This window comes from Parasteatoda tepidariorum, chromosome 9 (assembly GCF_982258835.1).
Source record: "Parasteatoda tepidariorum strain Cologne lab strain chromosome 9, Ptep-v5.0, whole genome shotgun sequence".
NCBI lineage: Eukaryota > Metazoa > Arthropoda > Arachnida > Araneae > Theridiidae > Parasteatoda > Parasteatoda tepidariorum.
Window position 1 is genome coordinate 45,353,102 of NC_141763.1, and position 26,567 is coordinate 45,379,668.

Here is a 26,567-nt window from a genome sequence, read left to right on the forward strand (position 1 = left end):
CGGAATGTTTTTTTTTTTTTATTTCCAAGATGATTTTTTGACCAAGGTATAACTTGTTTTTCTGTTTAATATTAAATGAATTTGAGTATTAAGTAAACATATAATACATAAAATAAACCAACCTGTGCTCCATTTGTAATAGAAAATACTCTCTTGCATCCCCCACCCAATTTGATTACCCATATGAAACCTAACAAAGACGCCTCATAGTTTTCAGCTGTTAAAACTACAGTATTGAGGTTGTTGAAAAATTCTATCGCTCCTCTGAAACAAACAAAGTCATTAAAATACAAAATTTGTTGCAGATATTGTTTGTAATATTTTTCCATACAGCTAATGATTTTTAAAGATTAGCAGATGCACGCCACACCATTTTGAATGTTGTAATCAACTTTTAAGGTAAAGTATTACGTATGTCATTCAATAATCTAAAAATAATATTAAGTATTTCAGGCTAATCATACAAATTCCAGATCGTTTGACTTTTTACCAATATACGGTCAAAATATACGGTATTTAATCCATTCAATTTTATATTTTTTTTCAGTTTATATGGTAACGGTTCACCGAAAATTCTAGATTTCAAAATTATAATACTTATTACCTCACATTTAGTAAAAAATTCAAAACTAAAACATAAATTTATCTAATAAATGATTTTTATGCTATGATCTAAGATATCATGATAAAATTACTCAAGTTTTATCTCATTTACCAATTTTTATCGTATTTTATAAAACCCTATTTTATTGCTAATTTTATTAAAACCGTTGCTAAAGTGCTTGTGTAAAAATTACTGACCTTTTTGGTGCTCTCATAGGGCCGGAAATGTGATAAAAAAACAATAAAAAATTGTCAACTTTATTGTTATTTTTTTATAGCAGGAAATTTTTTTTTTGGTTCATAATAATCATCCATCGTAATAATGAAATATGATTGATACTGCTATGTATGTAAAAAAAATCAACTGAAAATATTATTAGAATTCTAAATGCAACAAAATGTTTTTCTAAATTCACTTCCTTCCATACTGTTTCAAATAACAATAAATACCCCCTTTCATACTCACTGGCTTGTAAAATATTATTTTATCTCTACTTAGAGAAATTTAAGTAAAAATACACAGAGAAAGGAAAAACTCTCTCATAAATTCCGTAAGTTTTCGTTCCAGCGAATATAACCGAGTTTCTCGTTAATAGTTACTGAAAAATACGATTTTTATTCGGTACATTTCTCTGGAGGGACATTCCTTCAGTTATTTTCATATATTATAATTATTTCATAAGGAAATAACAGCTCCGTCAGTGGGTTGGGTACAATTTTCGTCAAAGACAATTTCGGCTGCAGTTCGTTTCCCCGTGCTAAAAGTTTGGTGTTTAATCAGATCTGTACGAAGTTTAATCGAAAAATGCAACTTATGGTAATATTACCTTACTCTATGGCTATGACATTTTTGGTTTAAAAAAAAATTATTATGGTTGATAAAACTAAATTATACAGTATCTAAACTGTTTATTTGAGAATTTTTCTCCTCCATATGGTAATGGTTTACCGGAAATTCCAACTTTCAAACTTCTTACCTTTATTACCACACATTTAGTAAAAAATACAAAATTGAAGAGCAAATTTGACCGAGTAAACAGTTTTTATGTAGTGATCTAAGGCATCATGATAAAATTACCAAATATTATCACATATTATAAAGCCATATTTTATTGTTATTTTTATCAAAATTCATACCCAAGTACTTTTGTAAAAAATACAGAGCTTTTTACTGTTCCAATAGATCCAGAAGCACAGTAACTTTTACCACATTGTAGTTGTTTTGACCATGCATTTTATCTCAGTGTACTTTCTCCCATATAACGTCTTAAGCTTTCACATTATACAGTATTGAATGTTCTGGGTAGTTAAAGAGCTAGAAATTCTTTTTCTGTGTTCCTACCAATATTTTTCTTCCTTTTTTTCAGAGAGCTTTCAATTTTAGTACTCTGTAATTTTACATAAAGATCTCGATAAATGATTTCCTGAAGATTTCGTGTATTTTAAGGAAGAAAATTTTATAGCATTTCTTTTATCTATTTTATACACTTGCTTATATAATCAAAACAGTGAAAACAGTAAAAAAAAATTAATGTAGTTAAATAAATTCAATGAAATTAGCAATACTTGGTCCAACAGGTCTTATGCAGCCATTCTTTGAAACTTATTTTATCCCATGCTTCTGCATGGGGTGCATTCCATGGAGACTCGGCTGGAATCTACAGAAAATTATTTTATTTATCATTAATAATAGTATCCATTAATGTATTATAAATATAATAATATATCAGTATAATAAAATTTATTAATATAATAGAACTAAACCCAATGGCTCGACAGCCCATAAAGGGCCAAGGCCTACAGTATCCATCTCAATTTTCTTGACCTTGGGCTCTGGGATGTAAGAGCAGATATTCCGCTTGGGTGGCCAACCAATAGCAGAACATCCAGTGTTTTGTTCCCAAGCATGCTTGGTACTCATTTTATCAACCCATTGAAGGAATGAAAGGTCAACCTTTGCCCGGTCTGAGGATCGAACTAGGGACCTGTGACACGAAAGCGTGGAGTACAACCACTCAGCCCCGGGCATCCTATTAATATATTCATGATAATAATATTAATACAATAATATATTTCAAGAGTTACAAAAATGGAATTAAAGTGAAAACCAAAACCTTAAATACAATAAAACAAAATGGAAAAAAGCTAACATCAGCATAAAACCAAAATTGTCTTTAGTACACAATTTAAATTAATATGGAAGGACTTAAATTAAAACCAGACGAAATGTTTTTTGACAGAGGACAGCACTGGGATGATGATTTAATTTCACTTCGAAGTTTTAAAGATCTGGCAAATTATTTTATTTATTTATTATTATTATTTTCTTTTATCATTTTAACTTAAATTTTCAATTTGTATATCTTTTATGTTGACGTGTTATTCTCTGAGAACTTTTGTCTAATGTGTTTTTCGATATACTTGTGTTTCTCTGGATTTTCTTTTTAATTTTAATTTTTCGTTTTTTAAAATATTTCCTTCCATTATGGGGCCTTGGGGCACAGTTAGTTTTTGGTTGAACCATAGACTTCATAAAAGCTTCAGCATTTTAGCAGGGCAGTATGTCCCCTGAAGAAGTGCTGTTTCTTCTGACATGCTTATTTCTGAAGTTTCGTTTGGCCTTTATTTAAGTTCTCTCATACCAATTTAAATAATATAATAATGCTTATTAATATGAAGCATTTTAATGGATAGTTTGATTTTTATTTCACAACTGTCGTAGTACAGCTTGCCCATGATGAATTTGTGGCAACCAATATTCAATTTTACAGCCTTGTAATTTTGCAACCCACCCAGAAGACAAAATAACTCCTAGATGAAGAACTAGGACTACAAACTGCATTTGAATGGAGTGCATGCGAATTCACAACAGTTGGGATTCATACTTGCACGACCTAATTGAAAGTATAGCGCTTCACTCATTGAGCTATCAGAACTCATTCTGAAACATATAGGTATTTTTGAGAATATAATGACGCTAAGAGTACTTAATGAAACTAAGACTTTATACATCATACAAAATTTCTGATAAAGTACAGAGAGCAAATAAATATTATTTTTTATATTACGTAATTCCTCACTCATAGTTTTTCTCCAACAAAGTTACGTAAAATCCCCTTTTCTCCTTGAACGTTTCTCTAAAGAGTTTTTCTTTCAGATATTTCTATGCAGTAATATCTTACTTTAACCCCTTCCTTCTCGCTCCCGTGAAATTTCCGGGCTGGAGTGTTCAGTAGTAACGCGCCAATAAGAATAAACCTAATTCATTTCTATTGCCAGAAAAATATTTAATTTCTTATTTTACACACCAGATGGCAGTACCAGGATATTTTTAAGATAGTTAGTTTATTTTAAACAAGATATCAGCACTAATCAAATACGTGCATTTGGCAAAATAGGCACTTTTATGACCTTCTTCTTGAAAATTAACTGATCGTTAAGGGGTTAAAGATCAGTAGATCAACTCGGTGTAGGGAATAGAGTGCGCGCCTAACAAAGTTTGGCCGGGGTTCGAATCCACTTGCCAACTTGGGTGTCTAATTGATTCCGGGTCTTTTGCTAGTAGTTCTAATTCCGCTCTAATCCATTGTTCCTAACGGTTTCGGTGTCAAAAACTGCTTCAGATAACAATTTCTGACACTGAAACTGTTTACACTAAACGACGAAAAGTAAATTTAACGCATTTTTCTGAATTTATTTCTGTAAGGTTCCTGAGCATCCCGTGAGTGTTTTTCTCTATTTTACAGAAACTTTCCGTTTTTTATTCTCTGTAGTTTTGTTCGATGATTTCTAAAAGATTTTAATGTAATATGTTTTACAGTATAAGATAGCAATTGCTGATGGCCTATCACGAACTGAAATCTTCATCCAAACTCTCCTGGGACCCAAGGAATTAAATTATTTATACAGTATGTATACGATAACTAAGGATAATTTTAAAATAATTTTAAAGTTTTTAAATATTTAAATGTTAAAATATGGTTTTTGGATAATTTGTGTTCAGTAAATCCCCTTTTCGTATTTGAAAATATTTAAATTAAAATTACACGTATAACAAAAACTTGATCAGTAATACATAAGTTATCGCGTTTTTTTTTCACTAAATAGGATTAAAATTGAGTTAGACTACTATTAAAAGTTCACATATAGAAATTTTGCCCTTACATGGAAAAGCTATTTTATAAATTGTTACAAAACAGTACATTTAGTACAAAACATGCATTATTTCCCTTTAAAACATGCTTTTTGCTGAAATCTCAATGGTTTTCAGATAATGTTATTTCAAGTGCCTCGAGGCATTTGAAAAAAAAATCAAGGGGGCACTTTTTTGTGTTTATGTACAAAAATAAAATTAATAAAAAAGACTTACTTCTTCTGTCATTTTATCAACTAGATAAAATATATTATTGATATCCATGAGAACAAAAGGATTTGAAATCGGGAAACTTGTTGCCTCGTAAGGAGTTCTTTTACCCTGGAAACAAATTAAAAATACAATGCTTCAACAGAGCTCTCACATTTGCTATTTTTTAATAATAAATATCTAATACAAATCGAATTATTAATTTTGCTAATAATAATTTTTATTATTTTTATTAATGATAATAATTTTACTAATAATATTAAAAATACTAATGATTTGCATTATTATTATTAATGATAATAATATTAATAATAATTTTAATTATTTTTATGATAATAATAATAATAATAATAATTATTATTATTGTTATTAAAACTACTGCTACTATAAGCGTTTTTCAAATTTCTTTACAAAAATCTGAAACGTTTTATATCAGAGTTCTAAAGTCTAATAATACACTTCTCGGAATAAGTTAAAATGAAAGTTATTTACTAATGAGGTGTAAAGAGCTAATTAAAGATTTTGGAAACCGTCACCATATAATTAATCTTCAGTTACTAAAAACTTTATAACTCATTATTTTAGAATTCATGTTATATATAGGGTTAGGAAATCTAGCTAAAATGTTACGACTATAACTAAGTGGAATTTGGTGAAAGGAATTAGAATTAGACTACTATTAAAATAAGTCAAATATTAATGTGAAACAAATTTTTCAAAATTGATGTTTTATAGTTATTTAATGGTTATTTAATTATAATACTGTATCTATGATATGTACATGGGGCAAAATAAAAACGATATAACCCTTCATAATTTTTTTTCCAGTCATCGGAATTTCACCAAGTGTCAATCTTAATGGTTCAAAAGGGTAACCTCAAATATGCCAATTAATAAGCGTACTCATAAGTTGCGAAATCAAATACAAAAACGTACTTTCTCCTAATTAACATAATACTTTTCAACTAATTTAGATTTTTGACTATCAAATATAGAGGTTATACGCAAATATGGAAAATATGGATTTTCCAGAATTTGGCTTGTTACGCATAAAAAGTTCACGGGATACGAAGAACTACGCATAAAGTGAATTTAACATTAAAGAAATCCAAATTTCTGTCGGCTCTTCAGACTAAACAATTGGAGCCTAATTAATAGCTCTTAATCAATAGATAGCTCTAGTTCATAAGCATATTTCAAGTCATTCCTTTGAACCATTAAGATCAGTAAACAGGTTTTTCACCAACAAGATTAAAAATCCTATCATTTGAACTAAAGTTATTAAGGTTACTCTATTTTTTTGATCGTTGTGCGATTAAAAGACAGATTTGACTAAAAATCATATTGCACTGACTTATAATTTTGCATTTAATTTATAAGCAGTTCATAATAAGAAACAATAAAAAAAAACTTACATTTTTATAAAACAGCATTTTTTCTTTTTCGTTTACTTTATAATTTTCTACCCCGAATTCTTTTGCCATTCGTAGGAAACGATTTTGGCCAGGCCCAATATATGCTGCTCCAATATCAACATAGTCCACTTTAGAATTCTAAAATAATGCAAAAAATAACTTTACAACTTTACAACTTTTCAACTCAGATCTAATGCAATTTTAATCCTCATGATGCTCCCTAACAGCCCAAGAAGTTTGTCGCAATATTTGCTCCCACCCCCTTTTATTTATAACGTTTTCAAACTTTCTTATTTAATCAAAAAAAGTAGACTAAAAATGTCTTTGAAAAAAATTGTAGCTTTAGGAGCAAAACTAATTTTAGATTTGAAATTCTCCACATTCGAATCAGGCAAGATCCAGTTCGTAATATGGTAAAAAAACTTGTTTCCCAGTGTAATTTATATTAAGAAACTATAATACATTAGTTTAAATACAAAGCTAACTGTGAAATATCAAGTATACTAACTCTTTAAATTAAAGAATGATGTATAATTTTTACTGAATCTGAAAACTATAAAATGTTTATAATTTTAAGACACAGTGTTATTCGCTTTGTTTACAAACCTGTCGTTACATGAAAACGAAATCAAATTAGGCAAAAAAGAAGGTAATAAAAAATCCAGACGAATACAAAAAATTTTTATGAGCGTATTGTTCAAAATAACAAAATGACAGCCGTGACTATATTATTTCATAGTAGATGTTCAAGAACAAAAAGAAGTAAAAACAATCAAGCTACCATGGTTACTTAGACTATTAAAAAAATTCTGAAAGTAAATGAGTATTCTTTTGTAAAGTTAATTTAAGCTATCTCATAATAATAACAACATGAGTAACCTTGCAATTTAACTTAATATGATTATAAAAGTATGGTCAAAACTACCAGAATGTTGTAAAATGTATCGTGTTTCTAACTATATGAGAAGACCAAAAAGCACCGAAAAGCTCGACTTTGCATCGATTTGCTTTGTAATGAAGGCTTGACTTTAGTAATGATTTTGGTAAAATCAAATATCGGTATATATATATATATATATATATATATATATATATATATATATATATATATATATATATATATATATATATATATATATATATATATAAAATTTGGTAGTTTTTTCATTGTACTTAGAGCATGGTGTAAAACCATTTATTTGATTAAATTTACTCTTCAGTTTTGTATTTCCATTAAATGTGCGGTAATAAAAACTATAATTTTGAAAAACAGTTTCCAGTAAAAAGTTATTATATGAACAGAAAAATTATGGTTTAAACACGGGCATATTTTAACCATACTTATGTTTTTAACAGAATAAGGTCATTACCATGCAATCCCAGATTCGTTTTATAAGTGTACAAACAATGAAACATAACGTCAACAATAAAGGCCACTGATAAACCACTAAGTCGAGAGGTTTCATCTGCGATATTCTAGTCGATATTCCATCTACTATTAACAATATTGATCTCGTATTATTTTCTTTACTATGGGTATTAATGCGAATTCCCCTCTGTCATTTTTTATGCAAATGTTTAATATATGTGCTACAAAGCTTGTGTTGTAAAATGTACAAGGTGTACCTTCTTAATTTTCAAACTACTGCACTTAGCTATAAATATTGTTACTATGTATAAAGTGGTTTAGTGTGACAAGATGAGACTTCCAACAATGCCACTAGGAGAAAACTTTGTTCCTATCTCTAAAACGGTACGAAATAAGGAAAAATTGAAATACAAATTTGCATAGCATTATGGATTTTGTGCAGTTAGATGCCGTGTGGATATTAAAGCTCAGAGAAAAATGTTTAAAACAACCGATCACGTCTGATATCTGAATAGATATAAAAAAAAATTTGTTTTAAGCAAAACAATTTAAGAATAAAGTGCATATAAATATTTTAGGAAAAAATCTTTTTTTTCTACGATCTTTTCTATTGTAAGTCATTTATTTCAATGTAGAATTAGATTTGAGGTTTTTAAAAATTGATTTTTATTTGTAAGAGGTTACGCTAGAACACCTTTCAAATGGTGATCAAATTGAAGGAAGTGATATGGTTGACTTAGATGAATTACCTTGTAAAAAGTATAAGATTGGCTTGCCTTGCAGATAAATTTTGGGTAATTGGGAAGCGTAAGCAAGCAGGAGATGGAGCCCGCTAGTTTTAATTGCTATTTATAATTTTTCCCTGAATTACAAAAAATGAAAATATAAGGACCCTGGATTCAAATCTCAACTGTAGTAATTGGCTTGTATGGCTATTGGCTTTTGCAGTGCTAAATTATTCCAAAGAAATAAGTACGCACAATTTTTAAGGAGCAATTGCTACTTGTAAGGCATGATCACCGTTTTTAATGTTCATTTTACATGAAGCAACAATAACGTTTAGATACTTTGTAGTACACTTGATAACACTAATTGCACCAACAATTCAGAAAATTCATGCCCAACGTTTAACTGATTTTTCTGAAACTTTCTTTCTCTGAAATATCGACTCATTTTTGAACCAGAATATCGATTTGCTAAAATAGTGGTAAGGTATTAAATTGAACCATATTTCCATTCAAATTGAACCATAGTATTGTACAATAAGACCTCAGATATAATTAGTATTCAATATGAACAATGTGATTAAACTTTACACTATATAAGGAGTTGAAAAATAAATTGATTTGTATTATTATTCACATTCGCCGACCGGTCTGTGTAGGATTCAGGGAACTGGCATTGCATCAGAAGGGTTCTGGGTACGAATCCCGGGCAAGGAATTGGTGTTCTTTCATTCTCTGTACTATCTTTCCTTACTGTAGGAGCAATATTGGCCCAATTAATATGATTCCAATGGAAATCTTCAATTCAGATGCCTATATGACGTAGGTCATTCCCCAGGCGTGCATTGGAAAAAAATTAATCACAAATCAAACTATCTAACAATAAAATAAAAAGCATTTTCTGTTAATTAAAAAAATTTTTATCAATGATTCATTTTCCATCATTTTTTACAAATGACTCTTAAGTTTTTGGAGAATTGTTTTTTTTATTTTTGCATGTAAAAATTACGTAATTTCTAGTAAAAAAAGGCTCCAAAGACTGCTTCGATTCATCTCTAAAATAAACTTTTTTGTCATTAATATTATTATTCATAGAGAAGTATGAAAATCTCAATAATAAAATATTAGATTATAAGGAAAACCCTTCCTGTTTATAACAGCCGGAAATTCAGTAACGAAAGTTATACTTACAAACTCCGTAAGAGTCCGTCCTCCGACTCTATCCCTTGCTTCAAGTACCAGAACGTTGACACCCGATTCATTTAGCCACTTTGCTGCGCTTAAGCCTGGTATAAAAAGAAATACCTCTTAAAATGAGCACATTTAATTATACGATAGTATATTATAATATGACAATATATGGTTACACAAACTAAGAAAAAAGTATAGTTAAAACTGTCAGAATATCTCAACATTTACCGCCTTTCTGACTCTATAAGAACACCAAAAAACTCTATGATTATTACAGAAGAGCTTCCGTAATGATTTCGGTAAAATTAACAAAAGATGGCTTTATAATGTATGACAAAATGAAAAAAATATGATAAATTCTTAGTATAATATAATATAATAATTCTTAGTATATAATAATTCTTAATATAATGATAAATTCCTTAAGTTTGATAAAATTCAGTAAATAAGGTCAAATTTAATATTTTTTCGTAATGCCTTAGAGTATGATATTAAATACTATTTATTCGGTTAAATTCAGTTACCATTTATTAGTCTTTTACAAAATGTGTGGTATTAAGAACTATAATTTTAAAAAACAGAATTTCCCGTAAACTGTTATGATGAGAGTTGAAAAATTACCAAAGAAATAATATAAATACAGTAAATTTTGGATCAAACTAATTTCAAATGATTTTCGCATTGCAAATAATCATGAAAAATTCTCGAAATTTCCAACTTTATGGTATCAATAGATATCTGAATTCAGCCCATATTGGACAAAACAGATTATTTCTTTAAATTTTATAACATTAATTCTTAACACATATAGGTGTTTCCCAAGCAATTTGATGATCACTTTTTAATCTGAAATCAGTTTTAAATCATTTTTCGTATTTCAAATAGTTATAAAAAAAATTGCAAAGTGTCCACCCTTATGGTACCAATAAACATCTGAGTTCAGAGCATATTGGACAAGACAAATTCTTTCCTTAGGTTTTTTTAAAAGCAATTTCCAGCACATATGATTGTTTCCAAGCAATTCGACGCTCTCTTTTTAATATCAAACCTGTCTTAAAGTATTACTCATCGGAAATAATTATTAAAAATTCGCAAATCGTCCACCCTTACGGTACCGATCAGCATACTCTGAATTCATCACGTCTTGGACAATACAAAGATATTTAGCCAATTTAGCCACAAAGCAAAGAATATTAGCAAAACTATGCGAAAATTTACAAATTCGAAAAATTTTGAATCTAGTTTCAGAAAACTTTATTCAGCAGCCCCCTATGCTAAAAATATCTATGTACTGAACTTGGCGTGTTTTGGATCTTTTTAATGTTTATATAAATATTAGTTTAAATACATTTGTGTTCTCAAATACATTTGTGTTCTCAAATACACTAGCTGTCACTTTTTACTTTTCGATCTGAAACCAGTTTTTTGATAACTTCACAAGGCAAAAACAAGTTCTTTCTAGCTATTGGGATTTGATTCGCTGTATGGATTTTTCATCTCGTTTTCCTTTACCTTTTAATAATAATGTAGTTTTTTAGATAGATTTAATTTAAGTATAATTTTATTTAATTTATTGTATTTTCTTATATATTAAATGCTTCTTGGCTTTTAAATCACAGTAATTTTTGAGAAAGTTTCTTCTGTCTGCATTTAGAACTAAATGAAATATGAATTATTTTATTTACTGCATTTTTTAAAAATTTTTGCATGGTACTTTCTCATTATCGTATCGCATTACATTATTACTTTAGTAATGTCTAATAGTTGAAAAACGTAATACGTAAAATTCTAATTTTTTTTAAATTGATTCTATTAGTAAACAAAAAATTACTTATTAAAAAAACCACTGCAGTTGTCAGGTAAGATTTAATAATCAAAAAATAAAATTATATTTGTAATAATGCTATTATTTAACAGAAAAATATCTTTAGTAAAAAAATAAGAGAATCTTTAATAAAAGTATTTTACAAAATATGTTAATGAAAAACTCTTTGGTAAAAATGTAAGTGCGAAAAGCAAATTATCGTTGTAAGTTAGGTACACTAGAACTATCCCATTGTGCTGTTTACAACGTTAAGATTTAACTAATACATATAAGTGTAAATAAACTTTCAAGGGCGTTTTTCACTAAATTGACAAATTAGTGTGCTTTATTATTTTGAATGGGGAGCAACCCTAAGGTATACCACTAATATACCAAATTTCAACCTATAGGGGAGAGTGGGGTCAATTGTAACATTTTTTACTTAACTATTTTCAACTAACAAAAAATCCAATATATTATTAGTATTAATTGACAGACGAGTAAAGTAGACTATCCTCTACTAGAAAAAAAATAAATACCTTATTTTAAATGTTATTATATTAGTTATTAGCAATTTTTGACAGCCGTGCACTTGTTACAATTGTCCCCACTTACGGGGTCAATTGTAACAGTTCATAAATTCAACTAAAACATAGTTAATTATACATATTATCATAGTTGTGATACATTTTTTTATTGATCAAAATAGTAGTGATATTTTAGGAGTAAAAATAATAATGAGCAGAGACCTAAAGGGATAAACTTTCAACTTTAAGGGGTTAAAAATTTTAATTTATGATGTGAAAGGTGACAAATAAAATAATGCACTTGCAACATAATATGAATAATAAAGGAAACTATTGGTGGTTCTTAAAGAGTCAAGTAATGGTTTAATAAGTTACTATAATACAAGAACTAAAATATAAGAAGTAAAATGAATAAAAATTGTAAGATTCAATTCAAAATTGTGCTCTAAAATAACTGGTTTTTCTTTAAAGCACTTAAAAGTTTTTAAACAAAGCGGAAAGTTAAATAATTCTCGGAAACTTCCAAGTGCCAAAAGTAAGAAAAAAACTAAGCTATAAAAATTGGTGTTAAATTACCGTCTTTAAAGTTAAGTAACGCAACAACAAAATAAAAACAAATTATTCATTGAGATGATTAATTATAATTTAATTACTAAAATGCAAGAACTGAAATTAATAAAAATTTTTAAGATGCGACTTAGAATTATACTTCAAAATTATACTTTAAAATGACTAATTTATCTTTAAAACACATAAAAATTTCAAGACAAAGGGGAATGTTATGTAATTCTCGGAATTATGCAAGTGCCAAAATTAAGAAAAAAACTAAATTATGATAATTAGTGTTAAAATAACAACTTTAACCTTAAGTTACGCTACAAAAAAAATTATTTATTTGTTAGATAATTTTTTTAGATGACTAGATACGAATTTTAAGATGATTAAATATCATTAATTCACTAAAATAGAAGAACTGAAATTCATAAAAATTGCATGATGCAATTCAAAATTAGACTTTGAAACAACTAATTTATCTTTAAAACACTAAAAACTTCCGACACAAAGCGAAATTCAAACTAATCTTTTTTAATTTTGCAAATGTCAATATTAAAAATAAAAAAATACAGTTATAATAACTAATGTTAAGTCACCAATATGCAAGAAACTTTTAAACGTTATTCTGAACTAACACCACAGGTAAGATTATTACAAAGATAAATAAATTAATAACAGTGCGGAATAGTAACTAAACGCTCAATCCTGCTCCAACAACTATAACTTGATCAACCATTTTTTTTATTTCTTTCAAGTGAGAGTCCAAGAAAGAAAGGAAACGATACATACAATAAGGCCCGAAACTGACATATCATTCGTTTATTTTTATTTCATGATGTCATGCGGAAAATCTAGATAACCTTGTCCGTCCGGTTTCGTGTAGGAAGTACCTATGTTTATATCTAGAATTTAACTGATAATTTATGAAAAAGAAATTAGAATATCAAATATCAAAATGCTATTTTTAAATGATCATTATTTAAAAACAGTATCAATTTTTCATTCTAAATATGTATGTACCTTAAATGAAAAAAATATCAACAAAAATTGTAAAACAAAATTTACATAATCATAAGGCGTTAAGAAGTTTCATAGAAGAAATAATAATTTACAAAACCCTTTTCCTTAATATTTTTCTTTAAATATTTCTTTTTTTTTTCTTTCTTTAAAGGAAAAATTTCAGCTGTGTTTTGAGGCCGATGTCTAAGTCATACTCTCAACTGCAAGTAAAACAGTTATTTTCATGCATAAACAGTCGTCATCTAAGGAAAAAAAACTTTTCAGTTACGTTAAATTTAACTAACATTTCTATCCTTTTTCCCTTCGACTTAAGGATATTATCTTTGTATCATCGTTTAGTATTATTCTCTCATTGAAGAAAATATTGATGAGTTCCATTCATTTTATTACTTTATTATCGAAATATTGAGCCCTATAATTCGTGCGGAAATATTTTTAGAATTCTTTGATAAAGGTACGGAAATTTATTATAACTATATGTGCAAATTATACGGACAAACAAGGAAGACAGAAAAAAACACAGTTTAAAAAAAATGAGCTTTATATTTTTCTCCTTGCTTAACTAGAATTTTTCAAGTATCTGTATCTTATAAAACACTAATGCTCGTGTATATTGTTAAAAATCAGATAAAAAAAATTAAGAATTTAATTAAAAATTAAAAATTAATCAGATAAAATTAATTAAAATTAAAATCCAATTTGCAGTCTTTCGCTTGATCGCATAAGTACACATATTTACGAATTTTCGTATAAAACATACTTTCTCGGGTGGGAAACGATAAAATTAAACATATTAAGCTATAATTTGTAAAGAAATGAAAGATCAAAGGTGAACAGTTCATATAAGCGAATTGCTCTACATTTTTGTTTTACTTACGTTGTTAGGAAGATGAAATAATAATTTAGAGCTATATTTTAGTTTTAATGATGCTCCATTATTAAAGCAAGAATAAGAGGCGTTTTATTTATTAAGATACTCCTGATATTTTTTTTTTTGAATCTTTATACATTTTACGAATTTATCGATAACTTGAATAATAAAAGACTTATACCGAAAAAGGTATGGTCAAAATTACCAGAATAATGTAAAATTTACCATGCTTCTGTCTCTCACTGTCTCTTTTATTACCAAAGCGCTTTGTTGATGATTTTAGTAACATTAACTGTAAAATTTGGTCTTACAATATGAGATGAAATTTGGTAGATATGGTTAAATTTAGTAATTTCATCATACTACCTTGGAACATGGTGTAAAACACATTTATTCGGCTAAATTCCCTTTCGTGGTTTAATTTTTTTTTACTAAATATGTGGAAATATGAACTATAATTTTGAAAGCCAGAATTTCTGTTAAGTTGTTATTATATGAACAAAAGAATTCTCAAATGAATGATTTATATACCGTATAATTTGGCTCAGCTAACTAGAATTAAGTTTTTTTTTTCTAGAATCATCGTTACCGTATAGTATGATAATTTTAACATAATATTTTTCTTCCTTTAAACCGTCTCTAAACATTGAAATGTATAGATGCGTACGCAAGGGAATTCTATGAATTATTTGTTTCTAATGTACTTTCTACGTACCATATGAATGCGCGTGAATCGAATCATAGTGTATATAAACTGAATAAAAAAAATTTAATAAAAGGTTTTATGGAACTGTGCTGCATATTTTCTGAACTTGATTCAAAAAGCTTGGCCGCCTACAAAACTAGACTAAAATACAGAAGATTCCAATGAGAGAGCTAAGCGAATGGTGGGTGGGTCTCCAAGTTATAGAAAAGTTTCTGTTCTTTATCAAAAAAGTTTTGAATTGTTCATTACCAGATTGGTAAAAAATTACCGATTTTTTTCTTGCTCCTATAGAGCCAGAAATACTGTAATTTTACGGGATTCTATTGGTTTTGACCAAACTTTTTTTCTCTGTGAAATTATTAAAAATAAATAAAAAGTGTATTTTTGTGTCTAAAGGCCTCAAGTTCTTGAATCCGAGAAATTGGAGGAATTTTTCTGTCCAAGAAATTGGATGATTCGTCGGCACTATCCAAGTTCTTGAATGTCACTGATTGGTGGGAAGAAAAACTTGCGCATGCGCATTGTTCATATTCAACATTATAAAACCATACTTACATGAGTTCAAAATTACTAAATAAATTAAAATAAAATCATAATAACACAAATAGACCGTAGCAGATCAGTTTATTTGGACTAAAATACATGAAAACAGACCACAAAAGGACGTAGTCTGATGCCTGTTTGTTGACGTCACAAAACCTAAGACGCTGATTGGTTAAGGGAGGAAAAACTTGGATGGAAAGTAGAACATTCTCTACTATCGTCCAAGGCTTTGGACCAACTTTAATGATTGTTTACGCAATCCAAGCTCAAAGCAAAACAATTTCCAGTGATATCAATCAATCTTCGTTCAAGAACTTGGATTGTCTAAATAGGACTTAAGACGCTATTGATTTTTTTTTTACTTTAACATCTTCATAATGGTACTGCTTACTAGTGAATGTCCGAAAAATTTTCAACAGTTTAGGAAAAAAAATTATAAAAAGGGGACACGATGGAAGCATTCAGTTTGCTGCGTACTACATAAAAATCTTCCATTTGTACTCACAAATATTCAAAATTAGTTACCAAGAATGTTAAAAGATGGCGCTGCTGACTAAAACACTCTAAAATAATGCATGTCAGACCAGGGCTCGAAAAACGACCCGTCTGCCCGTTCTCAGCGGTCAAAAACTCCCCGCGGACAACGAATTTCTCGAATCCGACGTCCGCACGGACAGCCATTTTCCCGTTAATGTTTGCGATACATTTTCAATTTTTGTTATCTTACAAGAGTCTAGCACCTCACTTCTAAAATGACCCTCTAATCTAGAAATACAGCACCATACTGCTCATGGTGAAATTGATGTTTTCTCTGTCTCCCGTATTGCAGCGGTTGAAAGGGACTTCTCAGCAATAAACTTACAAAAGAAAAAAAAATTACGTGCTGGTCTTAAACAAGAAGCGTTAAACGCAATTATGAACATCTACCTAAATGGAAAACCCTTTTCAGATTTTTATGCAGAAACCTCTGTAAATCATTAGCTTGATTGTGGAACTGGGAAACGTCATATTTGATTAATTTAAAAAACGCAGAACCCTCGGATAAACTGACATTCCAGATAATTTGACATTGGTCATTTAAATTATTTCATAAAAGAAATAAATTATTTCATAAAAGAAATAAATTAATTCATAAAAGAAATAAATTATTTTATAAAAGAAATACTAGGTTCCAATTAGTAACCTAGTATTCCTTTTATTACTGTATAATTCAATCCCAGTAACTACTAATTCATTGTGCAATTTATATAAATGTTTGTAATAAATAAGAGAAAATTATATTTTTATTTATTTAGAAGCGACGGGTTAGTTTCAAAGGATGACGGGTACATTGTTGGACAAGCCGTCCTCGGGGACGGGTAAAAGTTTTGAGTTTTTTCGAGCCCTGTGTCAGACCATTCCAACTGAAATATTTGTCAGTGCGTCTATGAATTTTGCTTTCACATAGCACAATTCTGTTGTTGCACAACATTATTCTATAACTTTATTTGGCAATTATTTCTTGATTGGCAACACTATCTACATATAAACAAACTTTTTTACTAATTTTAAAACATAAAGAAAGAAAGAACCTTTGACTTTGTAAGCGGACCTTAACAAACTCTACTCCTTCAGTTTTACTCTCATGCATTATTTAAATACCGGACAATTTTGGGAAACCTACCATAAATGTAACTCTTTCATATTTACTTTTTATTGCAAATTTGCCATCAAGTGCTTCTTAAAAATTATTCAGATGCAGATTCCAAATGATTTTTCCTGTAATTTTAAAAAGTGATCAATAAAAATATTTTTAAATTTATCGCAATGATAGAAACACGCACAAGAGTAAAAATATTTTTTATTTATAATTAGAAACAAAGTAGTTCTTAATAAATAACAAAATAAGCTCATTCAGCTTAGTTTGAAGCAAGAAAACAGATCACTTTTTTACAAATTTAGGACATTTCAGTATAGTTAGTGCTACTAATCCAAAAACAGTTAAGGTCATTAACTTCAAAAAAGTAGGCACGGATGGCGTATATTTCTCAAAAAAGCTAACTTCAAATGGTTTTGGTAAAACATCCTGAAAATCGAAAGCAGATTAAAATTTCTCATAAGCTTGATATATATACATAATTTGTTTTATTATTCTAAACTGAACGCTCTTTCTCACACTTTAATATTCTTTCTTATAAGCATTATTTTAAGTCTCTTAATCTATTTTTGGCTTCAAGTAATGCATTATTTAACATTTTTGATTTGATTTCTCCCTTTCATGGATGGAATCATGAGAAAGACTTTGTAGCTCGACCTCATTCATAGAGCAATTATAATTATCAAGATTTCCCTCATTTCCTGAAGAGAAACATTTTGGCAAAATTTTCGGCTGCACATTACACCATTCTAAATTAAATATTTGCAAGAGTGTATATTAATTTTGTCTTCAAACTGCGCTATATATGTTGTGGGAAATAGAAGTTATTTTGGAAGCATAGTTTAAATGTTTTCCATTAGTTGAACTAGTATATTAGTTTAAATTTGCGTTTGGCAAAAACAAAATATCTGGTTTTTTAAGCAAAACCCAGCAGAATTTATATTTTTTTATTCCTTTATTTTTTTCTTTATCGAATTTTCGAAATTTTTGTTATTTTTAGGCCTTAAATTGTAAGCCTCAAATTTAGCCCAATAATAATATAATATAGAAACCAAATTCGTCAAAAAAATCTATGTTGAGAAGTATAGCTCTATATTTTTTTATTCCTTATCCTAATTTACAGGTAGTATTTACTAATTGGCATATTTGCGATTAACTCTTTAAACCATTAAATTCCATTCAATTAGTTCTTTAATATGACCTTTTTTCCTTACAGTACAACGAATTTTGGCACTTTCTAGAAGAAAAAACGCTCTTGCATTGACTGTGTATTCCATATTAGTAATTTTTATTTTTTTTAAAGTTTTAGCCGTAAATAATAAGCTCCACTTAAACAGGTTTTTGAAATCAAAAATTAATTGTATAAAAACCATTGCCAATTCATGAACCAAAATTTTGCATAAAAATATTCAGTAACTTAATCAAAAATCATTTAAGGAGAAGCGTATTTTTAATTTTACCTAGTATAAAGTTACGAATAATAATATTAGTTACAAATAATATTATCAGTTATAAAGTTACAAACAATAAACTTGTAATCGCGAAAGGTGTAGCATTAGATGTATGGTGCATAGAAATTATAAAATGTTATATAGATACTTATGATATATATACTTATATATATATACTTATGAATATATACTTATGAATATATACTTATGAATATATACTTATGAATATATGCTTGTGAATAGTTATGAATATATGCTTGTGAATACTTATGAATATATACTTATGAATAACTTACTGATGATTCAGGTTCTCTTTGAAATACCTTATCTTGCGTTATCTTTCCCATCGCATAAAGTATTTCTCGGGCAGATCTCTCCCCAGCTTCAATGGCACCTTCCATGTAACCAGACCATTCTATTGCAGTTTCTGTACCAGCAAAATACATCCTGTCTATTGGTTCACGTATCACTCTGTACAATTAACCAAATAAAATTAAATTTATTGTTTAAAAAACGAAAAATATTATATATGAATGTAATATTGCTAATATGAATTACATTATGAACAACATTTCCACATCCATTTTCTTCTGGCTTGCTTTAAAATGTTCATTAAAATATTAAATGAGAAAAAAACACTATAGATGTTAGTTATTTAAATTAAATTTTACGTTATTTTTTGATATTATTTATAATTTCTATGTATTCCTTTGGCATTTATTAAGTTATAAATTCATTGCAAATGATAAAATACTAAAAATTATTAATCATTTTATTTCACTCAAATTTCAAGATTTGCATCTGACAAAAATATATAACGTTATTATTTTACTTATAAAAATGTAGAAAGTTTCTTCTGCAATGAATTTTCTTGCGTTTCTCCTAAATTAAGTTTTAAACAAATTCTTTTAGTTATTTAGTTAAAATTCTTGATAAATTTATATTTCTCCAATTATTAGTTTAAGAAAACTAATTTCCAGAAAATATAAGGTGAAAAAGATATCTATAACTGAATATTTGCTTCGTTTGCTTATTTCAGCAATCGATTTTCTCAAAAAAATTTCTTTAAAATCATTTTAAGACAAAAATTTGTTTTTAAATTAATTTAGTGAAAATAAGAATTCTGGGTTGCATCGGGATGACCACTTTTTCTCTAAAATTAAAACTGCAAGAATTACATAAAATCAGAGAACAATTTTAGAATTTGTGATCATTTCTTTGAAATATTAACTACTTATTTTCGACTTTAAAAACCAACCGCAATCTGGAAAATATTGTCAGAATAGTTTAGATACGTGAACGGTAGAAGGCTTAAGCCCTTTAATCTTAATTTAACTTTTTGCTCATTTTCTTATATCTCTGGAATAATTTAAGAGGATCTAAAAAAAAATTTGCATAATTCTTTAATTGCAACTTGTGCAGAAGGGAACTGAATATGCCTAATCATGTGCTTTAAATCAGATTTAATTGGACACCTATAAGATACGTAACGTGCATGTATCGAACCTGATTGACAATTAACAAACGACAACGCAATTCTGAATTAACAAACGACACGATCTACCGTGATCTTGCATGTATCTAATAAAAACACTCACTTAATAAAAAAGGATTCAATGCAAAAAACGTATTTTTTATAATTATTTTATAAATGTTTTGTTTAATTCCAACAATACTTCCTACACTTAAAGTTTAAAACTCAAATTGCCATAAAGCTATATAGTACATTTTGTTTAAATTTTGCTAAAAAATTCTAAATTTGTTAAACATTATCGACAAAAAAAATAAATTCCTTGTTACCAATGTGAAAATAGATGTTATAGTTATTATAAAAATCAACATAATTGTTCATAAATGTGCTATACAATACGCAGAGCAACGAATTCTGGTAAATTAAATTCTTTTACTGCATGGTATGAGATTTATGGTAATAAAAACCATGATTCTGGTTAATGAAACCTAAATATATTGTATTTATATACGTATCCATCGATAATTTTTCTGCCCATATGGCAATGGCTTACCGGAAATTCTGGTTTTCAAAATACTTGTTATTGCCAAACATTTGGTCAAGAATACAAAACTGAAAAGTAAATTTAAACAAATAAATGGTTTTCATGCCATGCTCATATAAAATTGTATCAGAATAAAATTGCCAAATTTTATCACAGATTTTAACACTAACTACTTCGGCAAAAATTACCGAGCTTATTGTTGTAGAGCCAGAAACACGGAAAATTTTACCATATTCTGGTAGTTTTAAACATACTTTTTTTCTCGGGTTAACATAGATTTATTCAAGTTATGATTTTAAGAATTAACCTTCCATAACGTGTGAAAAACCCCGGTGGGTACATAGCTGTATAACATCCTCCAGAATATTGTTCTTCCATCCAGTTCTTCTCTTCATAGTGAATTGGCTGAAAATACAATTTCATAAAAACTTTTTGAACATACTTATTTCTAAAATTGCATATGTGAGCCAAGCCGTTAAGTACTTTAACGGCATAACTTTACGAAAAGTTAATACTTTTGTACAAATTTAACTGTTCTAATTTTTTATTATTAATTTTTTTAATAAAAGGTAATAAATATTTCATAGAGATATAACCTTTGGCAAAATAATCACTTGAACACTTTATCTGTGCATTTTAACTATAAACAACAATTTTAAATAAAAATACATTTATCTTACAAAATTATCTAAAATTAGTTATTGTAATCCGGACCACATTTAAATCTCTGAAAATGGGTAAAAAATATTTGTATTGTAATTTTAAATAGCAGTTTACGCAAACTATTATTATGTTATAAATTAATGTAACTACTGTATGTAATTGTAACTATATTATAGGAAGTTACAGAAAATTGTAATTATTAATTTTATTTCTTCGATGTCGATAAAAGCAGTGGATTTGTGATAATAACGCTCATCTCCAATTTCTCATAACTTATATCCCAATAACGGAATAAAGGAAAAGAGACTCCTTGAAAAGATCGGAATTTCTGAGCGAAACTAAGTAACATTGGACAAGGCAATCTCTTCTGATGACGAGAATCGGATTACCCGGCAATTGATGATACTAAGAACATTTTAAATCAGTTCTGTATTTCGTGATGAACAAAAGAAATATACGAATCAACCAGTTTCTGTTGTCAATTGAACGGCTACTTTATCTCATAAGCCATCCCGACTTATAGCCATGGTATTAAGTGTTAACTACCTTTTGAATCATTCATTTCATATAAAAAAAAAACAAATGTAATAGTGTTCTGGAAAGTATAAATTCCCACCATAAATAGGAATATTTTTGTCTCTTTTTTATTCATGTATATATCGTATAAGCAAGAAGACGAAAAAGTAGAAGTAGCAGTAGCACTTTTATTTACGTCTCACTAGAGCTACATAATGGGCAGTTGACGACTGTCTGAGAAATATCCCTGAGGATGATCCGAAAAATTGCGATTTAAATTTTCATTCTCTTCAGAGGAAATGGCTTTCCACCACCCTTTGGTATCTTAAACATCTGCTCTCGAAGTCGTGCACTTTATGGTAGAACATTTTAACAAGAACCGATACCTCAGTCCCTTCATTGGCTAATTAAAGTGGTCACCCACCTGCTCACTGACAGCAACCAGTGGTGCTTGACTTCGGAAGTCTACTATGAACCATGTCTTCTCATCGTTCACTGTTTGACGAAGGTGAAAGAAGCGAGAAAATAAATGTAAAGCATTGTTTTTTTATCTTAATATTAACTTTATATCAGAGTTTTTTGAAAAATGTGACAACATTTCTTAAGCATTTAGAACATTGAATTATATTACAACTAAATATAATTTTGTAGGAATGTTGTAAAAAGGAAAAGTTGGCATATGTGTTAGTGTTTCGAGTGGAGTAGCGATAGCAGCGCCATCTTTCCAGATTATAAGGATTATAAATCAAGGTAAGAACAGTTCACTGTAGAATGTGTTGCGAACAACTCATAAAACAGTTCGCATGAGAGCATTTAAAGTTGATGTAAAGTCATACGAAGATGAATAACTCTAGAACAGAATAACGCATGTTAGTACAATTTTAGTATTTAGAAGGCGAGTGTAACCTGAACATATATCTTAAAATATTTGCTGCTAATGGCAAACTCTGTATAACACAAACAATTGCCAACATTGAGCATAAAAGTTTTCCTGGAAGACCTACATCAATACTGGTTTTGCCAAGGCACAAGGTAAACGAATGGGATGATTTTCTATGAGCTGACACGGATAGAGATGCAATCATATTCTGACACAATACTTTGTGTTAATGTATTTTTAATGCATCCATTTTAGCTCGACTTTACATTCACTTCAAATGTTCTAATGTGAACTCACAAATCTATGCTTAGTAATTTCTCGCACCTGAATTTCAAATTTTGAATAACGGTGCTGTTATCCTTACTGTATTATGATTCTATTAAACTTATCGACATTTTACGTGGCCGAATATTATGTTTGACACCAAGTCGTTTTAAAATGTGAATAAAAATGAATATTGGTTTCAGTTTTAAAATATCTCAAATGGGATATTTAATAAAAAAATTAAGTATATAATACAGTATTTCATACAAGTTTCAAAGAACTATTTTCATAAAAAAAGTGAAAGCTTTCGATTTTTTAAAAACTTTTTCAAGCAAAACAACACATAAAATCTCATTAATATATTAAATATTTACTTCAAGAAACTCTTGAAGACCTGTTACTTCAGCGAAGCTCTTAGCTACCATAATTTTTCTTTCTTCCACACTTAGTTGACACAAACGACGAAGCTTATCTGAACAAATAAACCTAAGAAAATACAAAACAGATTTTAAAAGTAAGATAGTAATCCCATATATAAAAAAAGAACATTTAGCATAATAAGATGCTAGATTAAAAAGCGTGGGCAACAGCATCAACGTGTTTCAAAATCTCTTTAAGGATTTTTTAGGTAAATGATTGCTAAATAAATTTCAAATAAATTATTACTAACTATTTTTCAAGCTTTAATAACTATTATTTTTATTATTTCGGCTAAAATATTTTTTTCAGGTATTCTAATATGGCCTTAATTAACTTCGATTCTTAAAATAGATTTGAAAAACTGTGTTGAATTAATTATCATCAATTAACTTTTATTAATATTTGTTGCCGTTTCCTGTAACATTTAGTTACGCAAAACCCGTCTTCAGAAGCTCAACTCATCAAAATAAAGATATACTATGTTAAGTATTCTTAAGCTTGATGCCATTGTCCGCGGCCAGTTTATGATAATGACGCAGCCCTCACATGCCTTTCACGTCGATTTCTGAACTTATCTGTCAAAACGAATTAAAATAATTGGGCACTTACAACTCAAGAAGAAGTGAAGTGATTATTCTTAATCATGTGATGTGAACCAGATTTAATTGGATATCTGTAAGCGAAGTCACATGTCGAACGTGAATGGCTTCTGAGTCGACAAATGCCATGATTTTCCTACGGCGACTTCACTTACAGGTACCGTATTATTTTTTAAAGAACGAGAAATAAACTACGTTTTTCTTTAAAAAGAGCTATAAGCTAGCTAACATCACCGATGCCATCTTTCAAATCGTTGAAAAGAAAAATTTTCCTGCAATTGGGTATAATATGAAAAAAGCACAACTACTTCCACTTACTAGGAATAACATTTACCTTTTAGTTTAATTAATAAACTGAGTTTTAAATATGCTTACTAAATTCATAAACTTCGGTAAAACAACAATATAAATTATTTCCAAAGGAACTAGACTAATACAATTCCAACCTGGCGAGTAGCGACTTATAACAAGACACTTCGTTTGATGCTTTTACTTGTTGCTAGAAATCAGGTTCGCAGAAAATGCTGTTTACTAGTTAAATTAGTAGGAATAACACGATCTGTGGCGTAGGCTATAATATACCCAATTAAATTTGTAATCAAATAAAAACGACAAAAAAGAATAAATAAATATCGAATAAAAAAATTATAGGATTTTTAAATAGTTGCAAATTAAAAGAAATTTAGAGAGGCAAATACTACTCAATTTTAATAGAATTGAAAAGAGACATAATTTTTTTAAACGTATAATGCAAAATGACCGAACGAAATTAACTCCATAATTGACCTAATGCTTAACCTATGCAAAAATTTCACTATTTAAACAAAGGAATAATTGAAATTTTTGAATGATTTTTCGTAACGGTATCTAAAATTGTCCCTGTCACTTATTCAAATTTTAAAACGTCGGCACTAAGAGAGCTAAAACATATTCCCTATTTTTACTCTTAAAAACAAAATAATTAATTTTAAGTGGAACACCTCCCATCGAAATTCTCCATGGCCATCGGGCACCAGAACTTCGGGCAAATCTTGTTATCAAGACTTTTGGAGGACTCTAATATTTTCACTAGCACTGTATGCATAAACACGACAACAACAACTATAACAATTAATTTTAAGCGTAGTAAATTATTAGTATTAACAGCTTAATTAATCCAATAATAGCTGGAAAAGTGTCATCTGGTTTTGTATCATCAAGCGTAAAATTTACTGGAAAATCTAGGCCACCGTCAATCGAAAATGATCCACAAAGCCCTGGAAAGAAATTTAAAATATAATTTATATATCTTTTAATCTCTTGTTAATCTCTTTTAATCACTGAAAAAAATTATATTCACATTATTTACTTAACCAAACTTACGAGTAAGATTTTTTTAACAATCAGATTCTTGACATTAATCAATCTGATTCATCAACAACTTAAAAAGTAATTACTATAGAATATATGAATCATGTTTTAGGAAATGATATTTTTAAAATTGTAATTTCTGAATCAGAATTAAAAATTGTATCAATTAACCAGATTTTAAAAAAAACCTTATTAATCAGATATACATGCATAAAAATTAAGGTTTATCATTTAAGTTTTAAGAATTGAAGGAAAAATCAGATTTCTAAAAATTCAAATTCAGATTATATTATTCGCGAATTCAACAGAAATAGATACTGCCCATCGGTAACGGAAAAAATACCCCGATTTTTACTAGATTTTATCGCATCTATTCAAATTTTATTACATCAAATAATATTTTTCTAGAGGCGTTTGGAATATTTCTGTAACATAATGCAAATCTATTTTCTCCCACGGAGTAAGATAAGTTGGAGTAGAGAAAACTTCCCAAAGGGATGATAACTTTGATATTTTGTACTAAATTCTTGTAAGTTATGCATTTTGTGCTACTCGTGCAGCAAAATATTGCCAAATGAATCAAAATAGAAAAACGCTAGTGCAGCTGAGATTTCAGGATTAATAAAATCAAACACAACATGAAGGACCAGCTTGTTTTCATTGTTGAGCAGTATTTTAAGCATTGTTAAGTAATTCCCTACTTTGAAGATCGGAATCGGACCCACAAATCACGTGATTAAACACAATAAGACCTACTGCATACCTGCCAACTCTCCCGTATTTAAACGGAGATTTTATTTTCATATTTAAAGTGGTAGTAAATATATACTATTTTTTCTTTTATAAATTTAATTTTTAAATGATTTTGATCACCACTATTCTTACAAAAATTAAGCTTATATATTAATATGCGTTACTATCATGGTTGTCAGCTAATGTTTCTTCAAACACAACGTATTTTTTTGCTTACAATTGAAATTTTAATTCCATTTTACTACCACTGGGAAAAATCGTAATGGAAGGGATCAAAAGTTGGCAGGTATGCTACTGTCTAAAAAAAGCCTAACGATTTTGCCATTCT

General features: G+C 28.6%; 2 protein-coding genes across 5 annotated transcripts in view; both read right to left on the bottom strand.

The window, feature by feature from the left end:
- The window catches only part of LOC139426651 (amine oxidase [flavin-containing]), a 29,510-nt gene extending 18,706 nt beyond the window's left edge, over positions 1 to 10,804 (bottom strand). Inside the window, exons 1-6 of the mRNA XM_087151385.1 lie at positions 10,777 to 10,804; positions 9,667 to 9,761; positions 6,382 to 6,519; positions 4,973 to 5,077; positions 2,170 to 2,261; positions 123 to 264 (exon numbers count right to left, since the gene is read on the bottom strand). Of these exons, the coding sequence (XP_087007511.1) occupies positions 123 to 264; positions 2,170 to 2,261; positions 4,973 to 5,077; positions 6,382 to 6,519; positions 9,667 to 9,761; positions 10,777 to 10,804 (600 nt within the window). The remainder of the gene's footprint in view (positions 1 to 122; positions 265 to 2,169; positions 2,262 to 4,972; positions 5,078 to 6,381; positions 6,520 to 9,666; positions 9,762 to 10,776) is intronic.
- Positions 9,667 to 26,567, bottom strand: part of LOC107456150 (amine oxidase [flavin-containing]) — a 38,105-nt gene continuing 21,204 nt past the window's right edge. The window contains exons 10-15 of one of the 4 annotated variants that reach the window (XM_087151707.1): positions 25,281 to 25,392; positions 23,492 to 23,603; positions 21,102 to 21,199; positions 19,076 to 19,250; positions 17,382 to 17,450; positions 9,667 to 9,761 (exon numbers count right to left, since the gene is read on the bottom strand). In XM_087151707.1, coding sequence (XP_087007833.1) covers positions 17,424 to 17,450; positions 19,076 to 19,250; positions 21,102 to 21,199; positions 23,492 to 23,603; positions 25,281 to 25,392 — 524 coding nt within the window. In that variant the 3' untranslated portion in view covers positions 9,667 to 9,761; positions 17,382 to 17,423. Of the gene's footprint in view, positions 9,762 to 17,381; positions 17,451 to 17,505; positions 17,758 to 19,075; positions 19,251 to 21,101; positions 21,200 to 23,491; positions 23,604 to 25,280; positions 25,393 to 26,567 lie in introns of those variants that run through there. The other 3 variants (XR_015429199.1, XM_071186159.2, XR_011637882.2) reach the window with 3 other exon arrangements.